Below are 25740 nucleotides of genomic sequence, written 5' to 3' on the forward strand. Positions count from 1 at the left end.
GTTATTGCACTTATAAAGAGACAGGTTTATTGCACATGGGTGGCTACAGTTGGGCCCCTCCTCTTTGTGTGAAGCAGTGTAACCTCTGGCACGTTTTTAGTGACTGTTGATAGTAAGTGTTATTTCATGCTTTAATATGTCCCATTTTTTATTTGAGATAAATAAAAAGAAATAAAACTCAACCCAAACCACGTGATCCAAAAGAAAGCAACGTCTGCTACTTTCTCAGTACGTGGAAGTTACGTCACGTTAATCCCGTGAACTAATGACGCATTCAAACAGTAGTAAATAGAACACTTCTTACTTTAACTATTACTAATAGAGTTTTAAAGTTGATGTACAAAGATAAATAATAAAAATTAACTATAATACTGTTTGGCTCGGTCAGGTATATACTCAAAAAGTTTTCTGTTAAGTTAATATTTCTGGTAAATTAATAATATACGACGTGTTGCCATTTTACTGTAGGCTAAATTTCTTTAATTTGATCAAAATAGTACGAAATGCTCCTGCGGATTTCTATTTAACAAAGGAAAAATTATGTAGAGATCATTTTGTCGCCCGGGTAGCTTAAAGAATAGTACGTATTACACTTTTTTTATTTTTTGGAAACGGTTGTATATTGTAGTGTTGTAATGTCGGAGCTGGAGAAGAGGACTTGAACGCACCAAAAGTTCAGTCCTGCAGAGTTGTGACATCTACAACTATGGAGGAAAAACAAAGCGACAATGACGCCGGTTCACAGCCAGGTACAGTTGGATTTCAGCATTTATTTCTTCACCTTGGAGGTTAAATAACCTGGCCATGTGCGTATAAGTCACACTGAACCGGTAGCTGGTTTAAAAGCGGAAGCAGAGCCATAGGCGCCGGAAGTGGGGGTGCGGCAGGGGCTGCAGCACCCCCTGGAAAAATTGAAATGACAATAAAAGATTATAAATATATAAATATTTGTGGTTGCTGTTTCTGTTCCACAACATTGTAAGCCACATTTGAGATGAAGGCTGAATATAGGGGTAATTTTAATTAAAAAAAGTAAAAGTAAAAGTAGTCAGTCACACCCCCCTGGTCTGCGGACCGCTCAGGTGATCAGAACCGCAAATGTTTTTAAACATCCGCATTTTTGTCCGCCAATTACAAATGCACAGCCAGCAGCGCTCCTTTCAAAACACAACACAAAGCTCCAAGTCAAGACCAAGATGGATATACGTTCATTTTTTAAACCAAAAGAGAAACAGACACAAAACATTGCCGAAGCTGCTGCCAATGTGACAGTGAGTCGGAGGAGAGCGACTGCACCTGCAGCCACCGCGTCAGCGACCCGCCCAGTGTCTAACACCGGCTCACCTGATGGTGCAGCCGGCCATATGAGTAGCGATGACCCGGGAGGAGGAGGAGACTGCACTGCCGGTAATATTGGTCAAATTATGCTCAAATCATTGTTATGCAACTGTTTTGGGTGAAAAAAAACTTCAAAATTTTCGCGCGCCCGCGCACGGCGCGGGCGCGAGGATTCCTCCCTATTGCTTCACCAAATATTTTCTGTCACCCGCCGCCTATGTGACTATGATAATAATTATAGTCATGTTGCTTTTTTACTGTAGATGGTTGGTTCGCTATGTTTTGGTAAAGCTTGTGCGCACTGTCAGCTGTTCTTCATGCAGGGGAGGGGCAAGTGATTTCTTAAGGGAGAACCCCCGCACCCCGCACCCCCTGGCAAAAACGTCTTCCTGCGCGCCTGAGCAGAGCTGCAGCAGCCAGCTGTGTTGCTGCTTAAGGCTGATGTATGGTTCCGCGTTACACCGACGCAGAGCCTACGGCGTAGGGTACGCGGCTACGCGCAACGTACGGTGCGCGTAGCCGCGTACCTTACGCCGTACCCTGCGTCGATTTATCAAGTCATATTCTCAGAGGTGTCAAAAGAATTCACATTGATTACTCAGGTAGAAGTATAGATACTAGAGTTTAAAAATACTCCTGTAGAAGTTGAAGTATCAACTCAAGTTTTTTACTCAAGTAAAAGTATAAAAGTACTGGTTTCAAAACTACTTAAAGTATAAAAGTAAAAGTAATGTAAGGGGGAAAAAAGCCATTAAGGACAAAAGCCATTGAAAATGAATGCATCTTAGTATAATGCAAATATATTAAAGAAGCATATATGTGTACTATTGAGCACTAACATGTGTTTCAGAGAGCAGGAGATATGATGACTAGTTGCCTATAAGTATTGTAATGGTGCAAAAAGTCAAACTTCATGTTCATGTTATCATTTATCCTAACCTTTATTGGAATGTACATCCAAGTTTAGTTGCAGGAATCTGAGGGAACGGATGTAAGAACAAAACTGGACAAGAACATCTGAAACAACCACAACCAAATTCACTCTATCCGGATGGAGCAATTTAACTGGATAGTTTTTTTTTTAAAGGCCGAAATGAAATAGAGTAACGAGGCTGTTTTTAAAATGTAAGGAGTAAAAAGTACAGATAATTGCATGAAAATGTAAGGAGTAGGGGTGGGTATTGGGAAGGACCTCACGATACGATACGCATCACGATACTTGAGCCACGATACGATACAAATTGCGATATCCCGATTATGCGATATATCGCGATATTCTACATAGTTCACCGAAAAATTTAAAAATGCATTACACATCTTAAAATCCAAGTTGTATACATGTACATCAGATGATAGTGATAATGCATTGGACAGACTGAGTCAAAACAATGTAATTCAAACTTTCCATTTTAATTATGCAACATATTTGCATGAAAAAACACACTGAAACACAATGAAAAGTGCAGTGTGTGCATTATTCTTAGATACAAAATACTCAAAATAAAATGCAGTGTCTCACCCACACTGAAATCACAAAATAAAGTGCAGCTAGGGGTGGGCAAAAATATTGATACGGCAATATATTGCGATACATACATTGAATATCAATATCGTATCGGGAGACTATGTATCGCGATATATTGCCGTATCAATATTTTTGCCCACCCCTAGTAAGGAGTAAAAGTAAAAAGTCGTCTGAAAAATAATTACTCCAGTGAAGTATAGATAACCAAAATTTCTACTTAAATAAGGTAACAGAGTATTTGTACTTCGTTACTTGACACCTCTGGTCATATTGACATTTAATCAGACAAAAAAAGCTACAAAAAAACGTGAAACAAACTATGTCGGTCACATTTGAACAGCTTTGGTGTCCTTTATTCAGGCCAGCTCATTAGAGAGTTGATGAGAAACACAAAGTTAGACTTTAACCCAGTTTCTTTTAAGCATTTCTCTCTGATTAGGTTTGAAAAAAAATGAAATAATATATAGTCAAAACTCAGTTTAATATTGAAGCGCTGAATGCAATTTTGCAGTTATCTATCATAAATAATAACCTTAGAGGTTGTGATGAATTGGATGTGAAAGGTTATCTACCAAGCGTTATTTAAATGACGATTAATCAGACCTTAATTCATTATGAGGCGACACTGAACTGTGATGCTGCAGGAGGGAAATTGGTTTCCAGCTCGTAGTGGCATATTTTCATTATGATGTGTCTAATTCTAGTCCTTTCATTAATCATTAATCTCTGTGCCTTTATCTCCACAGACCCCGGCGGGGCAGAACCAGAACGAGATGCCCCCGGTCACCGTCCAGACAAGATAACCAGCAGGCAGCTGGCCGAGCAGAGCCGCTTTGCCTTTGCAGCCCTGTGTGGGGTTTCTCTGGGGCAGTTATTCACTGGATCTGAAAATAAGTACGCAAATATGCAACAGATAATAGATATATAGATAAATAAATAGATGGATACTTTATTGATCACGAAGGAAATTTAGGGATGTCATGACAGTCTGATTGCACGTCCACAGTGTGGTCACGGTTTGTATTTCCCTGTTTCTCAGTGCCTTCAGGGAGCAGTACCTGCGGGGTTTGGTGGGCTGGCTGGACCTGGACGAGTCGGTGATGCCAGTGATGGGCGCGTTCTTGTCAGGCCTCGGCTTCGAGGGCTCGGACACCTTTCTGTCCACCTTACAGGCGGATCCACTGCTGGTTGCAGGATCAACTCCAATCATACAGGTGTCTGACACGTACGCTCTGTGTGGGAAAGAGTTTTAACAGCAGATTTAAGAGGAAATGGGTTAAAAACTATGCTGAATGTTTTTGATATAAAAACATACTGAAAGATGAAGTCCTTTAGTTTATTTATTTAGCAATATAAGACAAATTGAACAATAAATGTAAAAACATTGAAATAACATGCAAGGAAAGGAAGAAGCCTGGTGGTTTCTATAGAATCCTTTACATATATGAATAAAAAACAAAACAAAAGCTACACAAGGGGAGTAATAAAACACAAAAGAAAATGTAACTCAGATTAAATAATAAACACTACAAAGATGAAACAATAAGAAAGTTCTTTAAATGTTTTTTGAATATTGGCAACGATGGTGATGATTTAAGAGATTTATTGAGTGAATTCCACAAATGGTGAAAGATTGATGTTTAATGTTCTACAAAACGGTAAATTAAAATCATCTTTGTGCCTTGTAGCATAAGAATGAATATCGGAATTAACACAAAATAAATTATGAAAAGAAGAAGGAATATCTTGTATATAATTTTTAAATTTGAACATAAATGAACATGTTTGAAAAATGTTAATTTTATTGACGGATAATAATGAATATTTAATGAAAAGGGGAGCAGATGGCTCATATCTGTTTGCATGTGATATAATTCTGAGAAACCTTTTTTGAATTATTATCAATAATTGATTAATATATGTTGAATGTGTCAAAGCCCAAACAATGTTGCAGTAATTAAGATGAGGGAAGATTAAACTGTAATAGAGAGTTAAATGAGAGGAAGGAAGAACAAAAGGACAAACTTTTCTCAAAATACCAAGCATCTTCATAGATTTCATGCATACAGTATCAATATGTTGTTTCCAATTTAAATGATCATCGATAATGACACCCAAGTCCTCCAGCTGAAGATGTTTTTTTTCATAATCTTTCTTTTTGCTTGGTTCTGTTTTTGTTGAGAAATCTATAATAAAAGCAGATGTACATCCACATAACTTCATTTTATAATCCTACTTTCACTAACAAACAACTAGCCTTTTTTTGTATATTTATATATATTCTTGGTCCTCAGTAATTGAAAAATCTGTCATATTGATTAGGGGTGGGTATTGGGAAGGACCTCACGATACGATACGCATCACGATACTTGAGCCACGATACGATACAAATTGCGATATCCCGATTATGCGATATCCCGATTATTATATTCTACATAGTTCACCGAAAAATTTAAAAATGCATTACACATCTTAAAATCCAAGTTGTATATATGTACATCAGATGATAGTGATGGATCTTATAATCCGAGTTGCACGTTCATCAGATTATAGTGACAATTCATGGGACAAACTGAGTCAAAACAATGTTTTATTATAACTATACAAGCTAAAGTTACAACTTATTTGTATATGTTTTTCATATTATTTACATCATATGAAATTAACATTAAATTTAGTATGAGGTTGCTTTAATTATGTGGCAAATGATAATAAACACAAGAAAGATGGTACTAAAACCAAGGACAGTGAGGTCAGTCAGTATAGACATAAATCCATAAATAAATAAACCTCTGTCCATTATTTTTCATTTTTTAAGGACAGGCAATTGTGTTATATAAAAAATAAATTATAAAATGAAATAAAACGTGAAATAAAACCTGAGCTCAGTGCAGGGTTGGTAGAGAGTGGCAATGCCCAGGACTGTCACTTAGGTAGGATCGATATTTTTGCCCACCACTAATATTGATGTCTTTGCACACCTGTGCCAACAAGCACTTTTCCTTTTACTTCCAGGATCTGGTGACGTTCTCGGTGAAAGACGGTGAGGTTCCTTCAGCAATGAGCGACTCTGAAAGTTGGTGCATATTCCCGACCGCCCGTGACTCTTGAAACTGTGCTGCTCTGTCCCGCCCGTGCCCAGGCCAGTACGACGCCAGGTCCAGGGTCCTCATCCGCCACGTGGGCTGTCTGCTCCGAGTTCCCCCGCAGCAGCTGGAGGAGTTCGAGGAGACGCTGGGAGAGAGGCTGAGGGAGGCGGGAGAGGAGAGCGAGTAAGCCGAGTGGAAGGATGCACGATGCATGAATGCCATGGCGGGGAACTTACAGTACTCGCTAAGAAGTTTTGTAAACTTTAAATCTCAATTTATTGTCAGATTTTGCCAAATGCAGCATGTTTTGTACCTAAGATTGCACTCTGCAGACACATCTTTAATCTTTGAGATAGCTGTGTGGTGTTAACACAAACCCTTAAGTCTTCAATTTGTCACTCTATAACAGGGGTGTGAAATGTGCGGCCCGCGGCCCGCATGTGGCCCGAGAGAGATTTTCATGCGGCCCGCGAGAAGTTTCCAACGCAAAAAAACGAAATGTTAATTTACTAAAAAGGAAGGCATAAATAATTGCCATGAATTGCAGCATATCCGATAATATATTTCTTCTACAAATCCATCGTTATTCCACAAATAGAGCAGTTTTCTAAATTTTTTTAGTTTTCTAGAATGCATTTGCCGATTTTATTTCTTTGTAGACGGTCGTTTATTTTTATTAACTGACTACTATTATATATTTTCGCAGGAAAAATATCACTGCTAAAAAAGATGATAGAAGATATTTATTCGGAGAATTTCAGTTTTGAATACGAGGATAGTGACAAAGTAAAACAGTTAAAAAAGAAGTGCTGACTTTTTGGCACACTGGCATAAATATCCAACATATATATATATATATATATATATATATATATATATATATATATATATATATATACAATTTTTAAAAATAAATACACTTAATTGTACTGGAAAAATCTCTAAATCACAAAAAAACACTCTCGGATGTCATAAGAAAGATTTTGCTTTTAATTAAATTTCCTATAAAAAAGCTAAATATAAAAAAAACATACTTGTTTCTGTTTATCTTTGTAGAATGATATAAAAGTATCTTACATAATTTGAAAAAAAAAACAAGAAATTTCAAGAAAAGATCCTGAAGAAATATTTTACATAATTAGAGTGTAAACAAAGTGCACATTTCCTTTAAAATTAACTAAACTAATATTGGATTAGATAACAATAGTAAAAAAAAAAAGAATTAGTAAAAAAACATTTTCGCACAGTTTTTGTTATTTTGAGCGTGCGGCCCGCGAGAAAAAAATTGGTCAAATCCGACCCGCCAAGCAAAATGAGTTTGACACCCCTGCTCTATACGTTTTACGGGAGTCATCTAACACAATTTAATGGTAAAGTAAAGTTTAGTTGTTTTTTTACTTACTTAGCTGATCTGTCTTACTCCATCTCCACCAGAGAGGAGTCTTCCAGGCGCCGGAGGAGAGAAAGAGGGCGAAAGTTACGACGTTACCTGCTAATTGGACTGGCCACAGTGGGCGGAGGGACCGTGATTGGTGATTATTACCGTCTGGACATTTGAAATGTCGACTTTCACTTGTGAAAACATGGGCCGTGTGGTTTTCCCATAGCGGATCTTATATCCGTCTAAACTCTAGTGTTGTTTTTGTCGGCCTGTTTCAATTTTAGTTTTAATCCAGTCTTTGGATCAAGCTATCATTTTAGTTTGTATTAGTTTTAAGGCCAATCCCAATACACCCCCTACTTTCTACCACTACCCCTAAAAAAGAAGCCACAGATTTTAGGGCACTTGAAATCTTCCCAGGGCCCTGTCCCAATACTCCCACTACCCACTTTCAGCACCACCACTAAATTTCACTTGCTACGTCACTGCGTGGTCACGTTCGGGTACGTAAGCGACTGCGTAGTTACGTTTGCACAAACGTCACACCATATCAGGAAGCTGAGAGGCAAAAGCTGTTTTAATTTCCGCTGTAGCGCTGTTAATATGCCACTGTATTAAGTTTTAATATTTTTTCAGGCGTAAAAGTAACCGTTAAGATCCCCAACCTGGGCTCAGTTTATCCAAATAACCCCTGTTAAGAAATTTTATCTGATGTTTTCGTAGAAGAGCCGCCGGCTCGGGGAGCAGCAGCTCACGGCCGGCTCAACCTGCGCCGTCGTCCCGGAGGAGAAACCTGCAGCTCTGTGGAGAATTACCGCTGGCTGAAATAAATCATTTAGGAAAATAAATGTTGGTTTCATAGATGAAATCTAACAGTTGCAGCTACGCCTGTTAAGAAATTTGCTCAGAAAATTTCGGGATCAAAACCGCCTGCCGGCTCCGGAGCTGATTTATGGTTCCGCGTTAAATCGACGCAGAGCCTACGGCGTAGGGTACGGCGTACCGCGCGCGTTGCTGCGTAACCTACGCCATAGGCTCTGCGTTGGTGTAACGCAGAACCATAAATCAGCCTTTATTCTGGCGAGGTTTGAAAAAGACTTCGCAACAACGGGCAAACGAGTGATTATGTACATTCACTGAGTGAATATTATGAAAGTAAAATATATATTTCTCGCTAGAAATGTAATCAAAATGCATTTTTATGCAGAAACTAACTCAAAATATTGATTTTATTCACTAAAAAATAAGAAATGTCTGCCATGTTTTTTTTTTTTATTCAGTCCGCAAATGACGACGAAAAGCATTCTGGGAATTTTTTCTGGCCCTAGGCCAGCTAGTGAGCATCTGAAAACCCTCGATCCGTAGGGACAGATTCATAGCCACTACCCTCGTTTAAGCCACTACCACTAGGTGAAAAGAGGAATTGGGACACCACTACCCTCACGGGAACGCGCAAAATTTAGGGGTAGGGCTGAAAAGTAGGGGTAGTGGGAGTATTGGGACAGGGCCTAAGTCACGTTCATTCTCCTTTTAGTCGTGTCAAGTTTCAGTCGACTAAAAGTCTGAGCATTTTAGTCTCGTTTTAGTCAAAGATTGTATTTAGCAGAACCTATTTTACAATTCAAACAAGGTTATCTTATTACTATATTATTGTTACCTTATAGACTCAAGAATACATTCATTCCAGATACAGAAGACTCTAATTTGAGTTTACAACATATTTATTTTTCCGCAATTCTCCCCATCTTTTTCTTTTTCGTATCCAAAGATGGATCTTCTTCTTCTTCTTCTTCTCCAGCCCCAGAGCAGATCCCTGCGTTTCTCTATGTAACTTAGTTTTTAATGACGTGAACCTAGAGCTCTGCGTTAACGGCATCAGCCTCTAACTCTGCCTACTTAATTCTGTGTTTTGCCTCTTGCTGTGTCTCACCAGCCAACTCTCCTCTTTCATCACATCCACAAACCTTCTCTTTGTTCTTCTTTTTTCTCCTGCCTGGCAGCTCCATCTCCTGCATCCTTCTATCAGCACATTCACTATCTGTCCTCTTTATCTGCCCGTCTGGCCTCTCTGCTCCGTTTCTCCTGTGCAGATGGTTGTGCTGTATGGGCAGAAATATGTGCCACTAGAAACTGAATTTGAATAATTTATATTTGAATTTGAATTGCTCAACTTGAATAATTGCATTAAAAAACTGAATCTGAATCACAAAATTTTAATTTGAATCATTGCATTGAAAAACTGAATCTACATTCAGTTCTCACAATTCAAATTCTACAAAACGGCAAGATATACATCTACACTTTTTACACAGAATGGAGAAAACACAATAGGTTTTGAAATATCAGCTCCCATTGGTCGTTTATATCGTTGAAAGAAAATAGAGGTTATAGTAGGCTAAGTGAAAGGAGTTCTATGTATCTGCACTCGATTGCTCTTCCTGCGGAAGACCCGGATGTCTGGCACAGTAGAATTGAAATTGAATTGTAAGAACTGAATTTGAATTGTGAGAACTGAATGTAGATTCAGTTTTTCAATGCAATGATTCAAATTAAACAATACAAATTCAAATTATGTGATTCAGATTCAGTTTTTTAATGCAATTATTCAAGTTGAGCAATTCAAATATAAATTATTCAAATTCAGTTTCTAGTGGCACATACTAGGAATGGGTGATATTTTACCGTTCACGATAAACCGTCAAAAAAATTCCTCACGGTAAGAATTTGTATCTCACGGTAAAAACGATAAATTCCTGTTGATGACGTTTTTGTGTAAAACTGATTTATGGTTCTGTGTTAAATCCACACACAACGTACGTGAAGGAAGGAAGGAAGGAAGGAAGGAAGGAAGGAAGGAAGGAAGGAAGGAAGGAAGGAAGGAAGGAAGGAAGGAAGGAAGGAAGGAAGGAAGGAAGGAAGGAAGGAAGGAAGGAAGGAAGGAAGGAAGGAAGGAAGGAAGGAAGGAAGGAAGGAAGGAAGGAAGGAAGGAAGGGGGAGAAGGAAGTTAGAAAACAAGGAAAGGAGGAAGGAAGGGAGAAAAGAGGAAGGAATGGAAAAGGAAGGAAGGAAGGAAGGAAGGAAGGAAGGAAGGAAGGAAGGAAGGAAGGAAGGAAGGAAGGAAGGAAGGAAGGAAGGAAGGAAGGAAGGAAGGGGAGAAGGAAGGAAGGAAGGGGGAGAAGGAAGGGAGAAAACAAGGAAAGGAGGAAGGAAGGGAGAAAAGAAGGAAGGAAGGAAGGAAGGAAGGAAGGAAGGAAAGGGGAGAAGGAAAGAAGGAAAGGGGAGAAGGAAGGGAGAAAACAAGGAAAGGAGGAAGGAAGGGAGAAAAGAGGAAGGAATGGAAAAGGAAGGAAGGAAGGAAGGAAGGAAGGAAGGAAGGAAGGAAGGAAGGAAGGAAGGAAGGAAGGAAGGAAGGAAGGAAGGAAGGAAGGAAGGAAGGAAGGAAGGAAGGAAAGGGGAGAAGGAAGGAAGGAAGGAAGGAAGGGGGAGAAGGAAGGGAGAAAACAAGGAAAGGAGGAAGGAAGGAAGGAAGGAAGGAAGGAAGGAAGGAAGGAAGGAAGGAAATGAGCCTGAAAGAAAGAAAGAAAGAAAGAAAGAAAGAAAGAAAGAAGGATAAATTCCCGTTGATACGTTTTTGTGTAACAAACATGGTGGATCTGAGAGCGAGACAGATTTATAGTTACAAAGATGGAGTTGAATTGGTATTTTTTTATCGTAATTTTTATCGTTATCGGGGTAAATGCCAGAAATGATCGTGATACATTTTTTAGTCCATACCGCCCATCCCTAGCTCATATTTCTGCCCGTAGTGCTGGCTGATTTCTTCATCCAGTGAGGGTTTCTTCTCCTCGTCCCGGCAGGTGTAACGGGTGGACTGGCTGCTCCTCTAGTGGCAGCGGGAGCCGGGGCCGTGCTGGGGGCCGGAGGGGCCGCGGCGCTGGGATCGGCCGCCGGCATCGCCATAATGGCCTCTCTGTTCGGAGCGGCAGGAGCCGGACTGACCGGTACGAGCACCCAATGATAACGTGTGGAAGGAGCTTGTCATCTCCAGAATGTCGACTGAACTTGATGAATAGATGTTTTATTCTACATGTGCAGGGTTTTTTTCTTGTCTTTCAACGCTGTTATTTGCTTTGGCCCTGCAGGATATAAGATGAATAAGTGCGTAGGGGCAATAGAGGAGTTTGAATTCCTCCCACTGAACTCTGGGAAGCATCTTCACCTGACTATCGCGGTCACAGGTTGGCTCTGCAGCGGTAAATACAGTAAGTATAAGTATATTGCTGACACAATAAGAGATATACAACCTGCCAGAGGTCATTTCAGCACAGTTTACATGTAAACAGTTTAAATACAGTCTCAACGACAATCCAGTTCAGTCCAGCTCCTTGTTTTTCAGTTATAAGCTAATTTATTCCATTGGAGTCCAGATTCAAAACTCATGATTAATTGATAATAACAGCCCACCAGTAGTTAAGAAATCCAGCAGATTGAATCGAACCTTCACTTCAGTGCAGCCTATCCATCCTGAGCAAGCACGAGGCGACAGTGGAAACTAAAATAAAAAAGATAACTGGATGAAAAACCATCTGCCTGGGCCAGTTAGAGACCTGAGATGACGGGAAGGAAACCCCAATATCTGCCTCGGAGACACAATAACGGAAAACTATTACCATATTTTCTGGACTATAAGCCGCTACTTTTTTCATCATTTTCAACCGTGCAGCTTATACAAAGGTGCAGCTATTCTGTAGATTTTTCTTCCACCGCTCGGGGCACTCTAACCGGAATTAGAATTAAAACTAAGACAAAATAAATGCACAGAAGAATACGCTACTTCTTCTTTAGCAGATAGAAGTAGGTAGAAGCAGATTTCAAACAGATAAATAGATGAATAAATAGCGGTTATTTTCTCTTGGTTCTGTCCCGTTTTAATCAGCAAAGTTGCTGCCGTGTTAAAAGACACTGTTAGGAAAGATCTATTTAGGTACAAACATGTACATCATTTACAGTAAAATCCTTCTGTACATGTAGTAAATATCTAATCTAACAACATAAATATCTGCGGCTTGCATATCTTTTTAAATAGAGCGGATGCAGCTTGTATATCTTTTTTTATTATTATTTTTTTTTTAAATAGAGCAGATGTGGCTTATAGTCCAGAAAATACATATATATATATAATTTAAAAATGTGAAAACACAACTGAGCAAGCTCACAGTGGCTCTTATTTAGCTGTGTTTATGAAAGAAAAGAAAAAAAAAACAATTTTCTTCACTATTCATATATATTTTCAGTACCAGAATACCATCTAACTGTCCAGTAAACGTAAATATCTAATCTAACAACAGAAATATTTGCGGCTTGCATATCTTTTTTTTTTTTTTTTTAAATAGAGTTGATGCAGCTTATATGCAGGTGCGGCTTATAGTCCAGAAAATACGGTAATTACAATAATCACAATGATGTATACATGTAAGAAGACTAAAGACACCAGGGTGAGAAGGAGCCCAGTGCATCATGGGAGGTCTCCCAGCAGTCTGAGACTCTAGCAGCATTGCTAAAGGGATGCTAAAGGGTTCAAGGCTCTCAGGCCTAACTCAGCTATGAGCATGAGGAAAAATATAAGTTATAATCCTAAGAGAGGAGCCCGATATTTCCCGCTCTAGATTTGGAAACTCTAGAAACCAGAAGGAAGCTGTCTCAGAGTGAATTGCTCTGTTTTAATCCACCAAACAGTTGAACAAGTGAATCAGGAATCTTATTGGGATTCATAGTTTCCATGGTTTTCTCCAGTGAACCGTGGGAGTTATTGAAAAAAAACACAACATATATATTTGACAAAAAATAAGTATGAGGTAAAGCTGAGTTCAGCTTTGCACAGAGTGCTTGAAAACTATAAGAGTATCTGCTTCACTAAAAGAACACACTTGAAGTCCTGCTTTTACATAAAACAATGGATTTCACTTTCCCCACTGAAACATACTCACATGGGAGCTCAGTGGCCCCTTCAGACACAATAGATGCAAAAACACTCATCCTTCAAGTGCGGCTCAGATGTTTCCCAGCGTTAAAACGCCGCTCTGCGTTCCAGGCTCGTTCCAGGCCCCGTGGTGCAGCCTGGGCGAGTGCGGCGAGCAGTACTGCCTGGTGTGGGAGTCGCGCTTCCTCAGGGATCTGGGCTCGGCCATGACGTCTCTGCTGGACGGGCTGGTCAGCATGGTGGCCCAGGAGGCCCTGAAGTACACCGTCCTCTCAGGTACGAGCTAGCTGTGCATGAAGAAGACTGGGCCAATCCCAATACACCCCCTACCAGAGGTGTCTTCAGTATTCACATTCATTACTCAGGTAGAAGTATAGATACTGGAGTTTAAAAATACTCCTGTAGAAGTGTCAACTCAAGTTTTTTACTCAAGTAAAAGTATAAAAGTACTGGTTTCAAAACTACTTAAAGTATAAAAGTAAAAGTAATGTAAGGGGGGAAAAAGCCTTTGAAAATGAATGTATCTTAGTATAATGCAAATATATTAAAGAACCATATATGTGTACTATTGAGCATTAACATGTGTTTCAGAGAGCAGCAGATATGATGACTAGTTGCCTATAAGTATTGTAATGGTGCAGAAAGTCAAACTTCATGTTCATGTTATCATTTATCCTAACCTTTATTGGAATGTACATCCAAGTTTAGTTGCAGGAATCTGAGGGAACGGATGTAAGAACAAAACTGGACAAGAACATCTGAAACAACCACAACCAAATTCACTCTATCCGGATGGAGCAATTTAACTGGATAGTTTTTATTTAAAGGCCGAAATGAAATAGAGTAACGAGGCTGTTTTTAAAATGTAAGGAGTAAAAAGTACAGGTAATTGCGTGAAAATGTAAGGAGTAAAAGTAAAAAGTCGTCTGAAAAATAATTACTCCAGTGAAGTATAGATAACCAAAATTTGTAGTATTTGTACTTTGTTACTTGACACCTCTGCCCCCTACTTTCTACCACTAGCCATCAAAATGAAGCCACAAGGGTTAGGGCCCTTGTAATGTTCCCTAGGGATTGGGACACCACTTGCTACGTCACTGCGTGGTTTACGTTCGGGTACGTAAGCGACTGTGTAGTTACGTTTGCACAAACGTCACACCATATCAGGAAGCCCAGAGCTAAAAGCTGTTTTAATTTCAGCTGTAGCGCTGTTAATATGCCACTTTATTAAGTTTTAATATTTTTTCAGACGTAAAAGTAACCGTTAAGATCCCCAACCTGGGCTCAGTTTATCCAAATAATGCCTGTTAAGAAATTTGCTCCGATGTGTTCGGGGATGAGAAGAGCCGCCGACGATTTATGGTTCCGCGTTACTCCAACGCAGAGCCTACGCCGTAGGCTCTGCGTTGGAGTAACGCGGAACCATAAATCAGCCTTTATTCTGGCGAGATCTGAGAAAACGAGCAAGCGAGTGATTATGTACATTCAGCGGGTTTCTTTTGTGAAAAGAAACTCATGTTTGAGATGACGACAGCAAGAACTAATATTTAAAAGAGATGGACATCAATTAAGGCTAGAGAAATATGGAATAGTTGTAATAACAACCTAAAAATGTGTAGTTCTATCTTCAAGTTAAAGGAAATGTTTAAAGAAAATACTGTAAATAAATATAAAACAGTATAATTATAAAGTATATTATCTAAAACATTCTAGAATGTGAAACGTCAATTTTATATTTTGTCTTACTTATTTTTGTCTTCTTTATATATTGTTTGTTTCCATGGAGTAAAGTTAATGTCTCATATTTATGCTTATCATAAGAAAAAAGGGTAGGCCCTATAAGCTACGGCTTCTGCCTACACCTTTTCGGCAAAAGAAATGTTTTTGTTTTTTTTACCTTTTCATCTTGTTCTGCAAAAAAGTGTGTACAAGCCGAAATAAAGATTCATAACAATTCACTGAGTGAATATTATAAAAGTAAAATATATATTTCTCGCTACAAATGTAATCAAAACGCATTTTTATGCAGAAACTAACTCAAAATATTGATTTTATTCACTAAAAAATGAGAAATGTCCGCCATGTTTTTTTGTTTGATTCAGTCTGCAAATGATGACGTAAAGCATTCTGGGAAATTTCTCTAGCCCTCGGTCAGCGAGTCAGGTATCTGAAATCCCTAACTTTTAAGGCTAGATTCATACTCACTAACCCTCGTTATGTCCACTAGCCCTACATGCAAAGAGGAATTGGGACAACACTACCCTCACGGGAACGCGCAAAATTTAGGGGTAGGACTGAAAAGTAGGACGAGGGGGGGGATTGGGACTGGCCCTTTGTGAAGAGTTGCTTTGGACCGGTCATTCTGCTAAATCAGGGGTCGGCAACCCGCGGCTCTAGAGCCGCATGCGGCTCTTTAGCGCCGCCCTAGTGGCTCCTGGAGTTTTTTCAAAAACGTTTGACCTTTTTTTTCTGTTTTTTCTTCTTTTTTTCCTTTTTTTTTTCTTTCTTCTATTTTTCCTTTTTTTCTTCCTTTTTCCTTTCCTTTTTAATCTCGACATTTTGATTTTTTTCTCGAAATTTTGACTTTTTTCTCAACATTTCGACTTTTTTCTCGAGATTGTACTTCAACATTAATCTCGATATTTCGACTTTTTTCTCAAAATTTTGACTTTTTTCTCGCCATTTTGACTTTTTTCTCGACATTTCGACTTTTTTATCAAGATTGTACTTCAACATTAATTTCGATATTTCAACTTTTTTCTCGAAATTTTGACTTTTTTCTCGCCATTTTGACTTTTTTCTCGACATTTCGACTTTTTTTATCAAGATTGTACTTCAACATTAATTTCGATATTTCAACTTTTTTCTCGACATTTTGACTTTTTTCTCGACATTTGGACTTTTTTATCAAGATTGTACTTCAACATTAATCTTGACATTTCGACTTTTTTCTCAACATTTCCACTTTTTTCTAGAAGTGCATAATGAAAAAAAAAATCTTCCCCCAGTTATAACTAATATAGAAACATGCAGCATGTGTTGCCTTCATTCTAAGGCTTATATTATATTATTATTATATTATATTTTTGCGGCTCCAGACATATTTGTTTTTTGTGTTTTTGGTCCAATATGGCTCTTTCAACATTTTGGGTTGCTGTGCTAAATAAACATTTCACCGTCTTGTATAACCACAACCCTGTATGTTGTGTTGTGTTTCAGGCATCGTGACGGCTCTGACGTGGCCCGCGTCGCTGCTGGCAGCGGCCAGCGTCATCGACCACCCCTGGTGCGTGTGTCTGAATCGCTCGGCGGAGGTGGGGAAACACCTGGCGCAGGTTTTGAGAAGCAGGCAGCAGGTATTTGCTCTGTTAACACGGACGGGAGTCATTTCTTAGCTGCATTAGAGATAAACAGGAAGTGGGGGAAGAGATGAAGGTTATCTCTGATGGCCGTGTGCGTTTAGCCGTGGTGCCTGTACTGCATTAAAGGCTGTTCCTTTTATTACAGGACTCTCTCAGAAAATTAGAATATTGTGATAAAGTTCTTTATTTTCTGTAATGCAATTAAAAAAAAAACAAAAATGTCATACATTCTGGATTCATTACAAATCAACTGAAATATTGCGAGCCTTTTATTATTTTAATATTGCTGATTATGGCTTACAGTTTAAGATTAAGATTCCCAGAATATTCACATTTTTTGAGATAGGATATTTGAGTTTTATTAAGCTGTAAGACATGATCAGCAATATTAAAATAATAAAAGGCTTGCAATATTTCAGTTGATTTGTAATGAATCCAGAATGTATGACATTTTTGTTTTTTTAAATTGCATTACAGAAAATAAAGAACTTTATCACAATATTCTAATTTTCTGAGACAGTCCTGTATTATTTTTTTTTTAGCTCTTTTCAATTTAAAGCCAGAATAATTAAACAAAACTTAAACAGTGAAATGTCGGAGGGGTTAATTTAGCTCTTTGCAGTAAGTTTCTGCGTGTATTTGCAGGGGAAACGGCCCGTCAGCCTCATAGGTTTCAGTCTCGGGGCCCGAGTGATCTACTACTGTCTGCAGGAGCTCGCCAGCGATCAAGGTGCGTCATCACCTTCAAATACACCTCATTTATGAAGAGGGGATGTTTTAAATGTAGTTTAATCTGTGCTGTTTTGGGCCCTCAGGAAGTGAAGGAGTCGTGCAGGACGTGGTTCTGCTGGGAGCGCCGGTCGACGGCTCTGAGAAGGCCTGGGAGAGGGTGGCCACGGTAGTCGCTGGAAAAATAGTGAATGGATACTGCAGGTAAAGTACTTTACTGTCTTTACTAGGAATGGGCGATATTTTACCGTTCACGAAATACCGTCCAAAAAATTTCTCACGGTAAGAATTTGTTTCTCACGGTAAAAACAATAAATTCCCGTTGATGACGTTTTTGTGTAAAACTGATTTATGGTTCTGTGTTAAATCAACGCACAACGTACGTGAAGGAAGGAAGGAAGGAAGGAAGGAAGGAAGGAAGGAAGGAAGGAAGGAAGGAAGGAAGGAAGGAAGGAAGGAAGGAAGGAAGGAAGGAAGGAAGGAAGGAAGGAAGGAAGGAAGGAAGGAAGGAAGGAAGGAAGGAAGGAAGGAAGGAAGGAAGGAAGGAAGGGAGAAAAGAAGATGGGAAGAAGGAAGGAGAGAGCAGGAGGAAAGAAGGAAGGGAAAAAGAAGGAAGGAAGGAAGGAAGGAAGGAAGGAAGGAAGGAAGGAAGGAAGGAAGGAAGGAAGGAAGGAAGGAAGGAAGGAAGGAAGGAAGGAAGGAAGGAGAGAGCGGAAGGAAGGAAGGAAATGAGCCAGAAAGAAAGAAAGAAAGAAAGAAAGAAAGAAAGAAAGAAAGAAAGAAAGAAAGAAAGAAAGAAAGAAAGAAAGAAAGAAAGAAAGAAAGAAAGAAAGAAAGAAAGAAAGAAAGAAAGAAAGAAAGAAAGAAAGAAAGAAAGAAAACAAGAAAACAAGAAAGAAATAGAAATGAGCCAGAAAGAAAGAAAGAAGGAAGGATAAATTCCTGTTGATACGTTTTTGTCTAACAAACATGGCGGAAGGCGGATCTTTTATCAATCCAATTTAATTGCTGTAGTTTAGTAGCATTTAGTATCTTTTAGAGCAGTGTTTTGGCTCCAAAGACTGAATGTGGTGATAGATTTATAGTTAAAGGTGGAGTTGAATTGGTATTTTTTTTAATGTTATCGGGATAAATGCCAGAAATTATCGTGATACATTTTTTAGTCCATATCGCCCATCCCTAGTCTTTACTTTGTAAACTAGTATTACACCTTCCAGATTTGCATGAATGAAATGAGTTTCTGAACTGAATCCACGGGTCAGGGGAGACTGGCTCCTGGGGTTCTTGTACCGCAGCTCGGCCGCTCAGCTCTCCGTCGCCGGGCTGCAGCCAATCAACATCCAGGATCAACGCATAATCAATGTGGATCTCTCATCTGTGGTGAGTCAGAGTTTATGTTTAAATCTGGATTAGGGAGTAAACTGATGTGCACTGGGTGAATCAGCTGAAGGTCGTGTGACATTTATGGTTTTCACTTTTCTGGAAAATAAATAAATAAATCAGACTTTGCTGCTTGAGATCAATATGACACTAGCTTTGCTTGATTGGAGTTTGGTCCTTGATCAATTTTTGACAACTGATTAAGGAGATTCAGAAAAGTTATGATCAGCTGGATGAAACCAGTTCCTATAATAATCATAATTGTATTGAATTACATTTTAATTGGACTAATATTGGACCAGAAAGAAATAAAACATCCAAATAATTCAATTTTTATTAGTAATTGAATAAGTAAAATAAATTATTTAACAAATATAAGTACAAAGTAAATTGTTTTTATTGTATTCAATGACCAACTTTTCTATATTAAAAATATTAATCTGTAATTTGATGCCGTTAAAACTAAAAAAAAAAGGGGGAGGAAGAAACAAATACCATAAAGTTAACAAAATATTCAAACAACAGTTTTTGTACTGAAATCTTTTCCATGTTAAGTGTTATTAAGAGCAAGTATATGTTAGTATTTTTACTGTAATTTAACATTTAATAAAACTGTTCTGGCTTTTGATGCTAACTTTCTGACCAGCTGAAAAACCAAACACTAGCATTACTAAACTCGTAAAAACAACACTGGAAATAATTTAAATCATGAAAATGTTCACTTTTGAAGATGTTGACGCCACAAGAGTACTTATGTACTAATACTAACCCAATAATCATGACATCAGTTTGAGGGCACATTAAAATAAAACTAAAAGTAGGGATATGGAGAAATGTGTCTTTCAAATAACACATTTTTCCTTACACCCAGAACAGACTAAACTTTTTATTTACTTATTTTTCCTAGCTACCATATTTTTTTTCTCCTACACGAGTTTAGTTGGTTGCAATTTTCCACTTCTCCATTAGATGTTACCACACCAGACCAGATACAGACGAACCAAAGTAAATCCTGTACATAAATACTTAAAATATTTTATAGTTTGATTAGTATTTAGCAGAAATGGCATGTTCCATTCTCTATCAAAACTGAAGAATTTAATTTTAAGAATTCCCCTTCAATGTGACCTGGGGAAGTTTGCAAAGTAATCCCCATAAACTATATTCAATGAAACTCATTTTTTAAAGGTTTTAGACGCGTAAACTTCCTGGTATACAGGACTGTCTCAGAAAATTTGAATATTGTGATTTTCTGTAATGCAATTAAAAAAACAAAAATGTCATACATTCTGGATTCATTACAAATCAACTGAAATATTGCAAGCCTTTTATTATTTTAATATTGCTGATCATGGCTTACAGCTTAAGAAAACTCAAATATCCTATCTCAAAAAATTTGAATATTCTGGAAATATTAATCTTAAACTGTAAACCATAATCAGCAATATTAAAATAATAAAAGGCTTGCAATATTTCAGTTGATTTGTAATGAATCCAGAATGTAGGACATTTTTGTTTTTTTAATTGCATTACAGAAAATAAAGAATTTTATCACAATATTCTAATTTTCTGAGACAGTCCTGTACACTGCAGCTCAGTGCTTTTGTTCAGCCGTTGATATTGTGCAAGTAGCGCTATTTGGTCTGAGTTTAAGTCTTATAACCGAACAAACTGCCCAGAAAAAAGGCGTACATTCATGAGAACCGAACATGTCACAATGAGGTATAGTGTTTGTGGGGCAGCACTAGTCACTTGTTGAATCAGATTTTGAAAGGCATAGTAATGTTTTTTTTTTTATTTATTTATTTTTTTAAATATAAAATTAAAAGTCGCCAGAAAGAAAAGCCCCGGCTGGTTTGTTTTAGTTCACAGCTGTGCCTTTTTATGACAACGTGACCGCTCATTTAGTCAGTCAGTAGTTATCGTAGTTTTCTGGTTAAACCAGGGGTCCGTTTCACAAAGCAGGTTTAGTGAAAACTCTGACTCTGTTAACCCTGAAATGAGGGAAACTCTGAGTTTTCCGTTTCACAAAGGGAAGTAACTCAAACGGAGAAAGAGGAGTAACTCTAGCCTGTTTCACAAAGAGAGGTAACTTAAGCTCTCGGTCAGTTACCGTAGTAACAGACGCTCTGAACCTAACCTGGTCAGTTACCGTAGTAACAGACTCTCTGAACCTAACCTGGTCAGTTACCGTAGTAACAGACACTCTGAACCTAACCTGGTCAGTTACCGTAGTAACAGACTCTCTGAACCTAACCTGGTCAGTTACCGTAGTAACAGACGCTCTGAAACTAACCTGGTCAGTTACCGTAGTAACAGACTCTCTGAACCTAACCTGGTCAGTTACCGTAGTAACAGACTCTCTGAACCTAACCTGGTTACCATGGTAACCTGGTTGGGACCAGGTTTATATCGTGAAACCTGGAGTTTCTCTGCGTCTCCGCCTCTTTCAGAGCCGCACGCACATTTGATTTCCTCATTCATTCAGTCAGCAGGCGAGTTTTGGCAAAGTTCTGCCGTCTGTCATTAAAAACAGAGTCAGTATATATATTAGAAGTCCATTGTCACGAACATGGCATGTCCTTTTGATGAAGACACAATTGATGAAGGTGCAGAATTAATGCGCAGAGAATTAAATATTCGTCGGGAGATGGTTATCAGACCACGTAATACATATACATTACAGTACATAGTCTCATTACAGGCAAAGCAATATATGTTAATCCTTTATTTGTTATAATTTTGATGATTGAATTGTTTAATGATTTCATAATATATTTTCTAATTTTTTGAGATTTTTTATTTGGGGTTTTCATAAACTGTGAGCCATAATCATCAAAATTATAACAAATAAAGGCTTGAAATATCTCACTTTGAATGTAGTGGGAAATAATATATGTTTCACTTTAATTTACTACGAATGAAGTTTTGCAATATATTCAAATTTTCCGACCTCCACCTGTATATTATTACGTAAATAAATAAGAGCATAATATGTGTCTGTATTGGTTCAATACGGAACGCAACTTTTAATTCCCAATTACGGAACAATTCCGTATTTCAAGGGACGGGTGGCAAGCCTGCATAAACCTGTCCAAGCCATCAAGGGGTTCCACAGGATTGCAGGTGAATGATGTAGAGATCTGTTAAATTAATTTTATATTATATTCAATATCAAATTCGCCGTATTCGCGCATAAAAAATCTCTAATTCCATTCGGGTGAAAAAGGACACGGCATGAAGTATGCGGATAAATGTTAAATAAAGTTTAAAAAAAAAAAAGAAAAAGTATATCGCTCTTTTGTTGTCGCTGGTTGCCATGGTGAATCGTTGTTTCAGGGCTCCATTAATGCTGGCTTTTGATAGTTGTAGCGCACGCGCGTAACTCCAGGTAAAACTACTTAGAGTTGAGTAAATTACCTCAAATCCGCTGTTGTTGGGCCGCACCCAGTGATCATGTGGACTTTTATAAATGTATATTTTTGTGATTATGAGGACCTGTAAAACCAGACTTTGCCCCTTCTTCCTGAAGTCCTGCGACCCCCTGCTGCTAACTCCTGGTTATCTCGGCCTGGGTCGAGATAGTCCGTTTACGACCCCCACTGCATGGCCGGAGATCAAAACAAGGACCCAGCAGGGTTTCTGCCAGGGAAAACAGACTTCCTTGGGGTTTTATGACACCTAAGCAGGGGTCGGGACGCAGCGGAGCCCTAAAACCAGGCCTGGACAGACACAAAACCTACCAGCAACCCCCCAGCATGCCTTGCGGGATGGGGCGGCGCCCACAAGCGGCGCGCATCCAATCACAAACGAGGCACCGATGACGTCACCGCAGCGCGCGTAGGATCAAAACCCCTGCCGCTGCTCCTCCTCTTCTCTCTTCTCAACTTCATCTCATCGGCGCTGGATCTTTGGCCAGGCCAAAGCATCCCATCTCCTCTCTCTCCCCCCGGGCTGGGGGGAGGCAGGAGGCCCGCACCGGACCGGGCCCTGCGGGGTCCGGCCATTGAAGCCGCGGTCCCCCGGGAGGCTCCGATTTCTCACTAAACTCTGTTCCTCTTTAAGTTCTGCAGATCCGAGCTTCCGACGCCCACGCGCTCCCGGCAACCAGATCGGGACACAGCTGCGATTGAGTGCTCAGACTGAACCCCCCTCCCCGCTCCGAGCCCCTGTCTGCGAACCGGCGCAGGGATCGGTGACGGACGGCTGGCGTCTCGCCCGGCGTGAGCTCTCCCGGGGCCCGGACGGCCGCGCGTCGGCGACCGGCGCAGAGAGGGAAGCACGGCGGAGAGACCGGTCCCCCCGCCGCGCCTAGGAATGCGTGTGAGCCTCCGTTTTGGTCCGGAACCACGGCCCGGCACGAGGCGGCCCCGCCGCTGTCTAATCCGTTTCAGGGGAAGGGACGGGACGCGATAGCCTGACTGCGAAACCCCAGCAGGACCGCGAACCCAGTCGACAAACCCGCAGGCACCCGATTCCGGATCCCAGAGGAGACGTGAGCCCGCGTAGCAGTGATCAGTAGGATTTAAGAGTGTTCAGAACTGTGTGTGAGATTGTGAGACCTGGGTGTATGAGTTTAACTGGGAGTGTTACAGAGCTAAATCTGTGTTCAGAGCTGAGATTACACCACCATCATTATAAGGACTGTTTTCATTAATTTGTAGTCACTACTTTCTGCTAGTCATTCATGTTTTAAAGCGCTGTTTTCTGCAGTTGATCACGGTTTAACACCGGGATCACCATCCGTTCTAATTGCACGTGGCCAAGAGGGCGCGTCCATCTTTAAAAGACCACAGGAGCCCCGTTTGAACTGTAGATGTTCTGTATCTTCGTTATTATTGCTTGATTTCTTTTCTTCTTCATTCCATGCATTTAACGTTTATGTTTCATTTTATTGATTGTTGTTTTTCTTGTTAGTTAATGGTTTTATAATAATGTCGTGTGCCATCAGATTTATTCGGGTATTTATTTACATCCCTTTTGATACCCGTATGTAAATAAACTCTGATTGATTTCGTTATGAGTGGTTGTTATTTCATGCAAGATTTGGTCACAAATTGATTTGTTTAAGCAGAGCCTAGTGTTCGGACATCACGCCTTCACTGTTATTCTGTAAGATATAGTAAGATTTGCTGTTCTGCAGGATAATTCAAATCATAATGAGACTGATTTTCTGCTGTGTAGTTATCAAATTTCCCCCGGAGTAAGGCATCGGGGGTGGTGCCCCGAGAATGATTATCATTTTGATAATTCAAATTGATAAATAGTCCACTTTATTAATTATTAATAATTCTTTAATAGAATTATCATTAGCCTTCGATAACTGGACAGCCAAGCTACCCGAGACGCACAACACTGTTCTGGAACCGAAAACTCAGAGTTTCCGATCTCAGAGTAGATGAACTAAGAGTTCAGGATTAGACTCAGAGTTTGTTGAACCTGCTTTATGAAACGGACCCCAGGTAGAGATTTCACTATTTACTAAACATTTAAAAAAGAACAGTAAAAAGATGTTAGGTAAAACGTAAGCAGCATACAATATATACTGTACCTGGTAAAAAAAAAAAAAAAAACGATACCTTGAATAATATTTACTCACTTTTACACAATAATACAAATTTAATTAAAAACCAAGACCAAAATATAAACAGAAATATGAGCAGTTTTTGAAATGGTGAATGATACAATCACATCCCTGTTTTTCAGGTGAAAGGTCACTTGGACTACATGCGTCAGATGGACACCATCCTGGTGGCCGTCGGCGTTCCCACCAAAGAAGTTCCTGGTGCTTTCCTGGCCCTGCCTGAGTCTGTAACGGCTACCAAGGAGACGGCGGAGACGCCGGAGACGGCGGACCAAACCACCGAGGAGCAACAAGCGGGCTCGACACAAAGCCCGGCGGAGGAGAAGGCGGAGACTTGTACACACGAAAGCGGAGACGGGGAGGAGATGGGTGACGGGTGGGACATTCCTGATATTTCAGACCTGCTGGACTCGTTAACTGAGACGGAAACAGACGGTCAGATCTCAGTCCAGAACGATGTTTCAGTTAATTCTGAGGACAAATCCACCAGTAATGTCATAGTCTGGGAAGCGGACGTCCGGTGTGAGGACGTGGAGGAGGCGGACGTGTCGTGGAGCTGGGATGAAGCCCACTGGACCACAGAGCAATCAAACCAGTAAAAGCTGCCAAACTTGTACAGATTCTTTCAGGACTGACAAACTGGATGTTTTTTTATTGAAGGAAAATATTAACTTGAATCTGAAAATGATGACGAGACTGCACAAGCATCGGTGCGGTTGCTCCAAGAGAAAAGCTCTTGAGCCAACCGTTTTGTTCTGTAGCTTTTTTTAGGTGTACTAAAGTATTAAATTAATAATAATTTAGATTTTTCAGAAGATGTTTTTTTTATACCAACTGAAAATGTAGTAATTTATTTTTCTAAGCTTGCTGAGATGTGTTATTTGTAATATTTGTGGCTGTCAGGACTAAGTAGTGTAGATGAAATAGTGGATTTATTTTTATCCCTTAGCTTGGTTGCTATGGAATCATCACAGTGGTTTGATTTCCATATGGCTGGAGGCAGCACGGCCAAATCATCTGTTCTTCATCTGTTGTGCGTATAAAAATGTGATCGACCGTTTACTGGACAGTTAGATGGAATTCTGGTACTGAAAATATATATGAATAGTGAAGAAAATTGTTTTTTTTGTCTTCTTTTTTTTCCTAAACAGCTAAATAAGAGCCACTGTGAGCTTGCTCAGTTGTGTTTTTACATTTTTAAATTTTATTTATTTATATATATATATATATATATATATATATATATATATATATATATATATATATATATACACCGTATTTTCTGGACTATAAGCCGCATCCGCTCTATTTTAAAAAAAAATAATAAAAAAAGATTTACAAGCCACATCTGCTCTATTAAAAAAAAATAATT

The 25740-nt window shown here is 39.3% G+C and overlaps 1 protein-coding gene across 3 annotated transcripts; it reads left to right on the forward strand.

The window, feature by feature from the left end:
• The first annotated feature begins 586 nt into the window (after window positions 1–586).
• Window positions 587–25499, forward strand: tmco4 (transmembrane and coiled-coil domains 4). Of its 3 annotated transcripts, none has more exons than XM_061736823.1 (14): window positions 587–749; window positions 3610–3757; window positions 3903–4077; window positions 5879–5906; window positions 6006–6135; window positions 7387–7484; window positions 11191–11334; window positions 11476–11595; window positions 13425–13589; window positions 16533–16669; window positions 17321–17405; window positions 17491–17608; window positions 18667–18784; window positions 24491–25499. In XM_061736823.1, exons 1-14 carry the CDS (start codon window positions 707–709, stop codon window positions 24965–24967), a joined length of 1986 nt encoding a protein of 661 aa, XP_061592807.1. In that variant the 5' UTR covers window positions 587–706; the 3' UTR covers window positions 24968–25499. The 3 variants fall into 3 exon arrangements, with proteins under 3 accessions (XP_061592807.1, XP_061592806.1, XP_061592809.1); XM_061736822.1 differs by lacking the exon at window positions 587–749 and adding an exon at window positions 1135–1407; XM_061736825.1 differs by lacking the exons at window positions 587–749; window positions 24491–25499 and adding exons at window positions 1135–1407; window positions 22850–24137.
• The last annotated feature ends 241 nt before the right edge of the window (window positions 25500–25740 follow it).

Source organism: Cololabis saira, chromosome 12 (genome assembly GCF_033807715.1).
Source record: "Cololabis saira isolate AMF1-May2022 chromosome 12, fColSai1.1, whole genome shotgun sequence".
In the NCBI taxonomy this organism is placed as follows: Eukaryota; Metazoa; Chordata; class Actinopteri; order Beloniformes; family Belonidae; genus Cololabis; species Cololabis saira.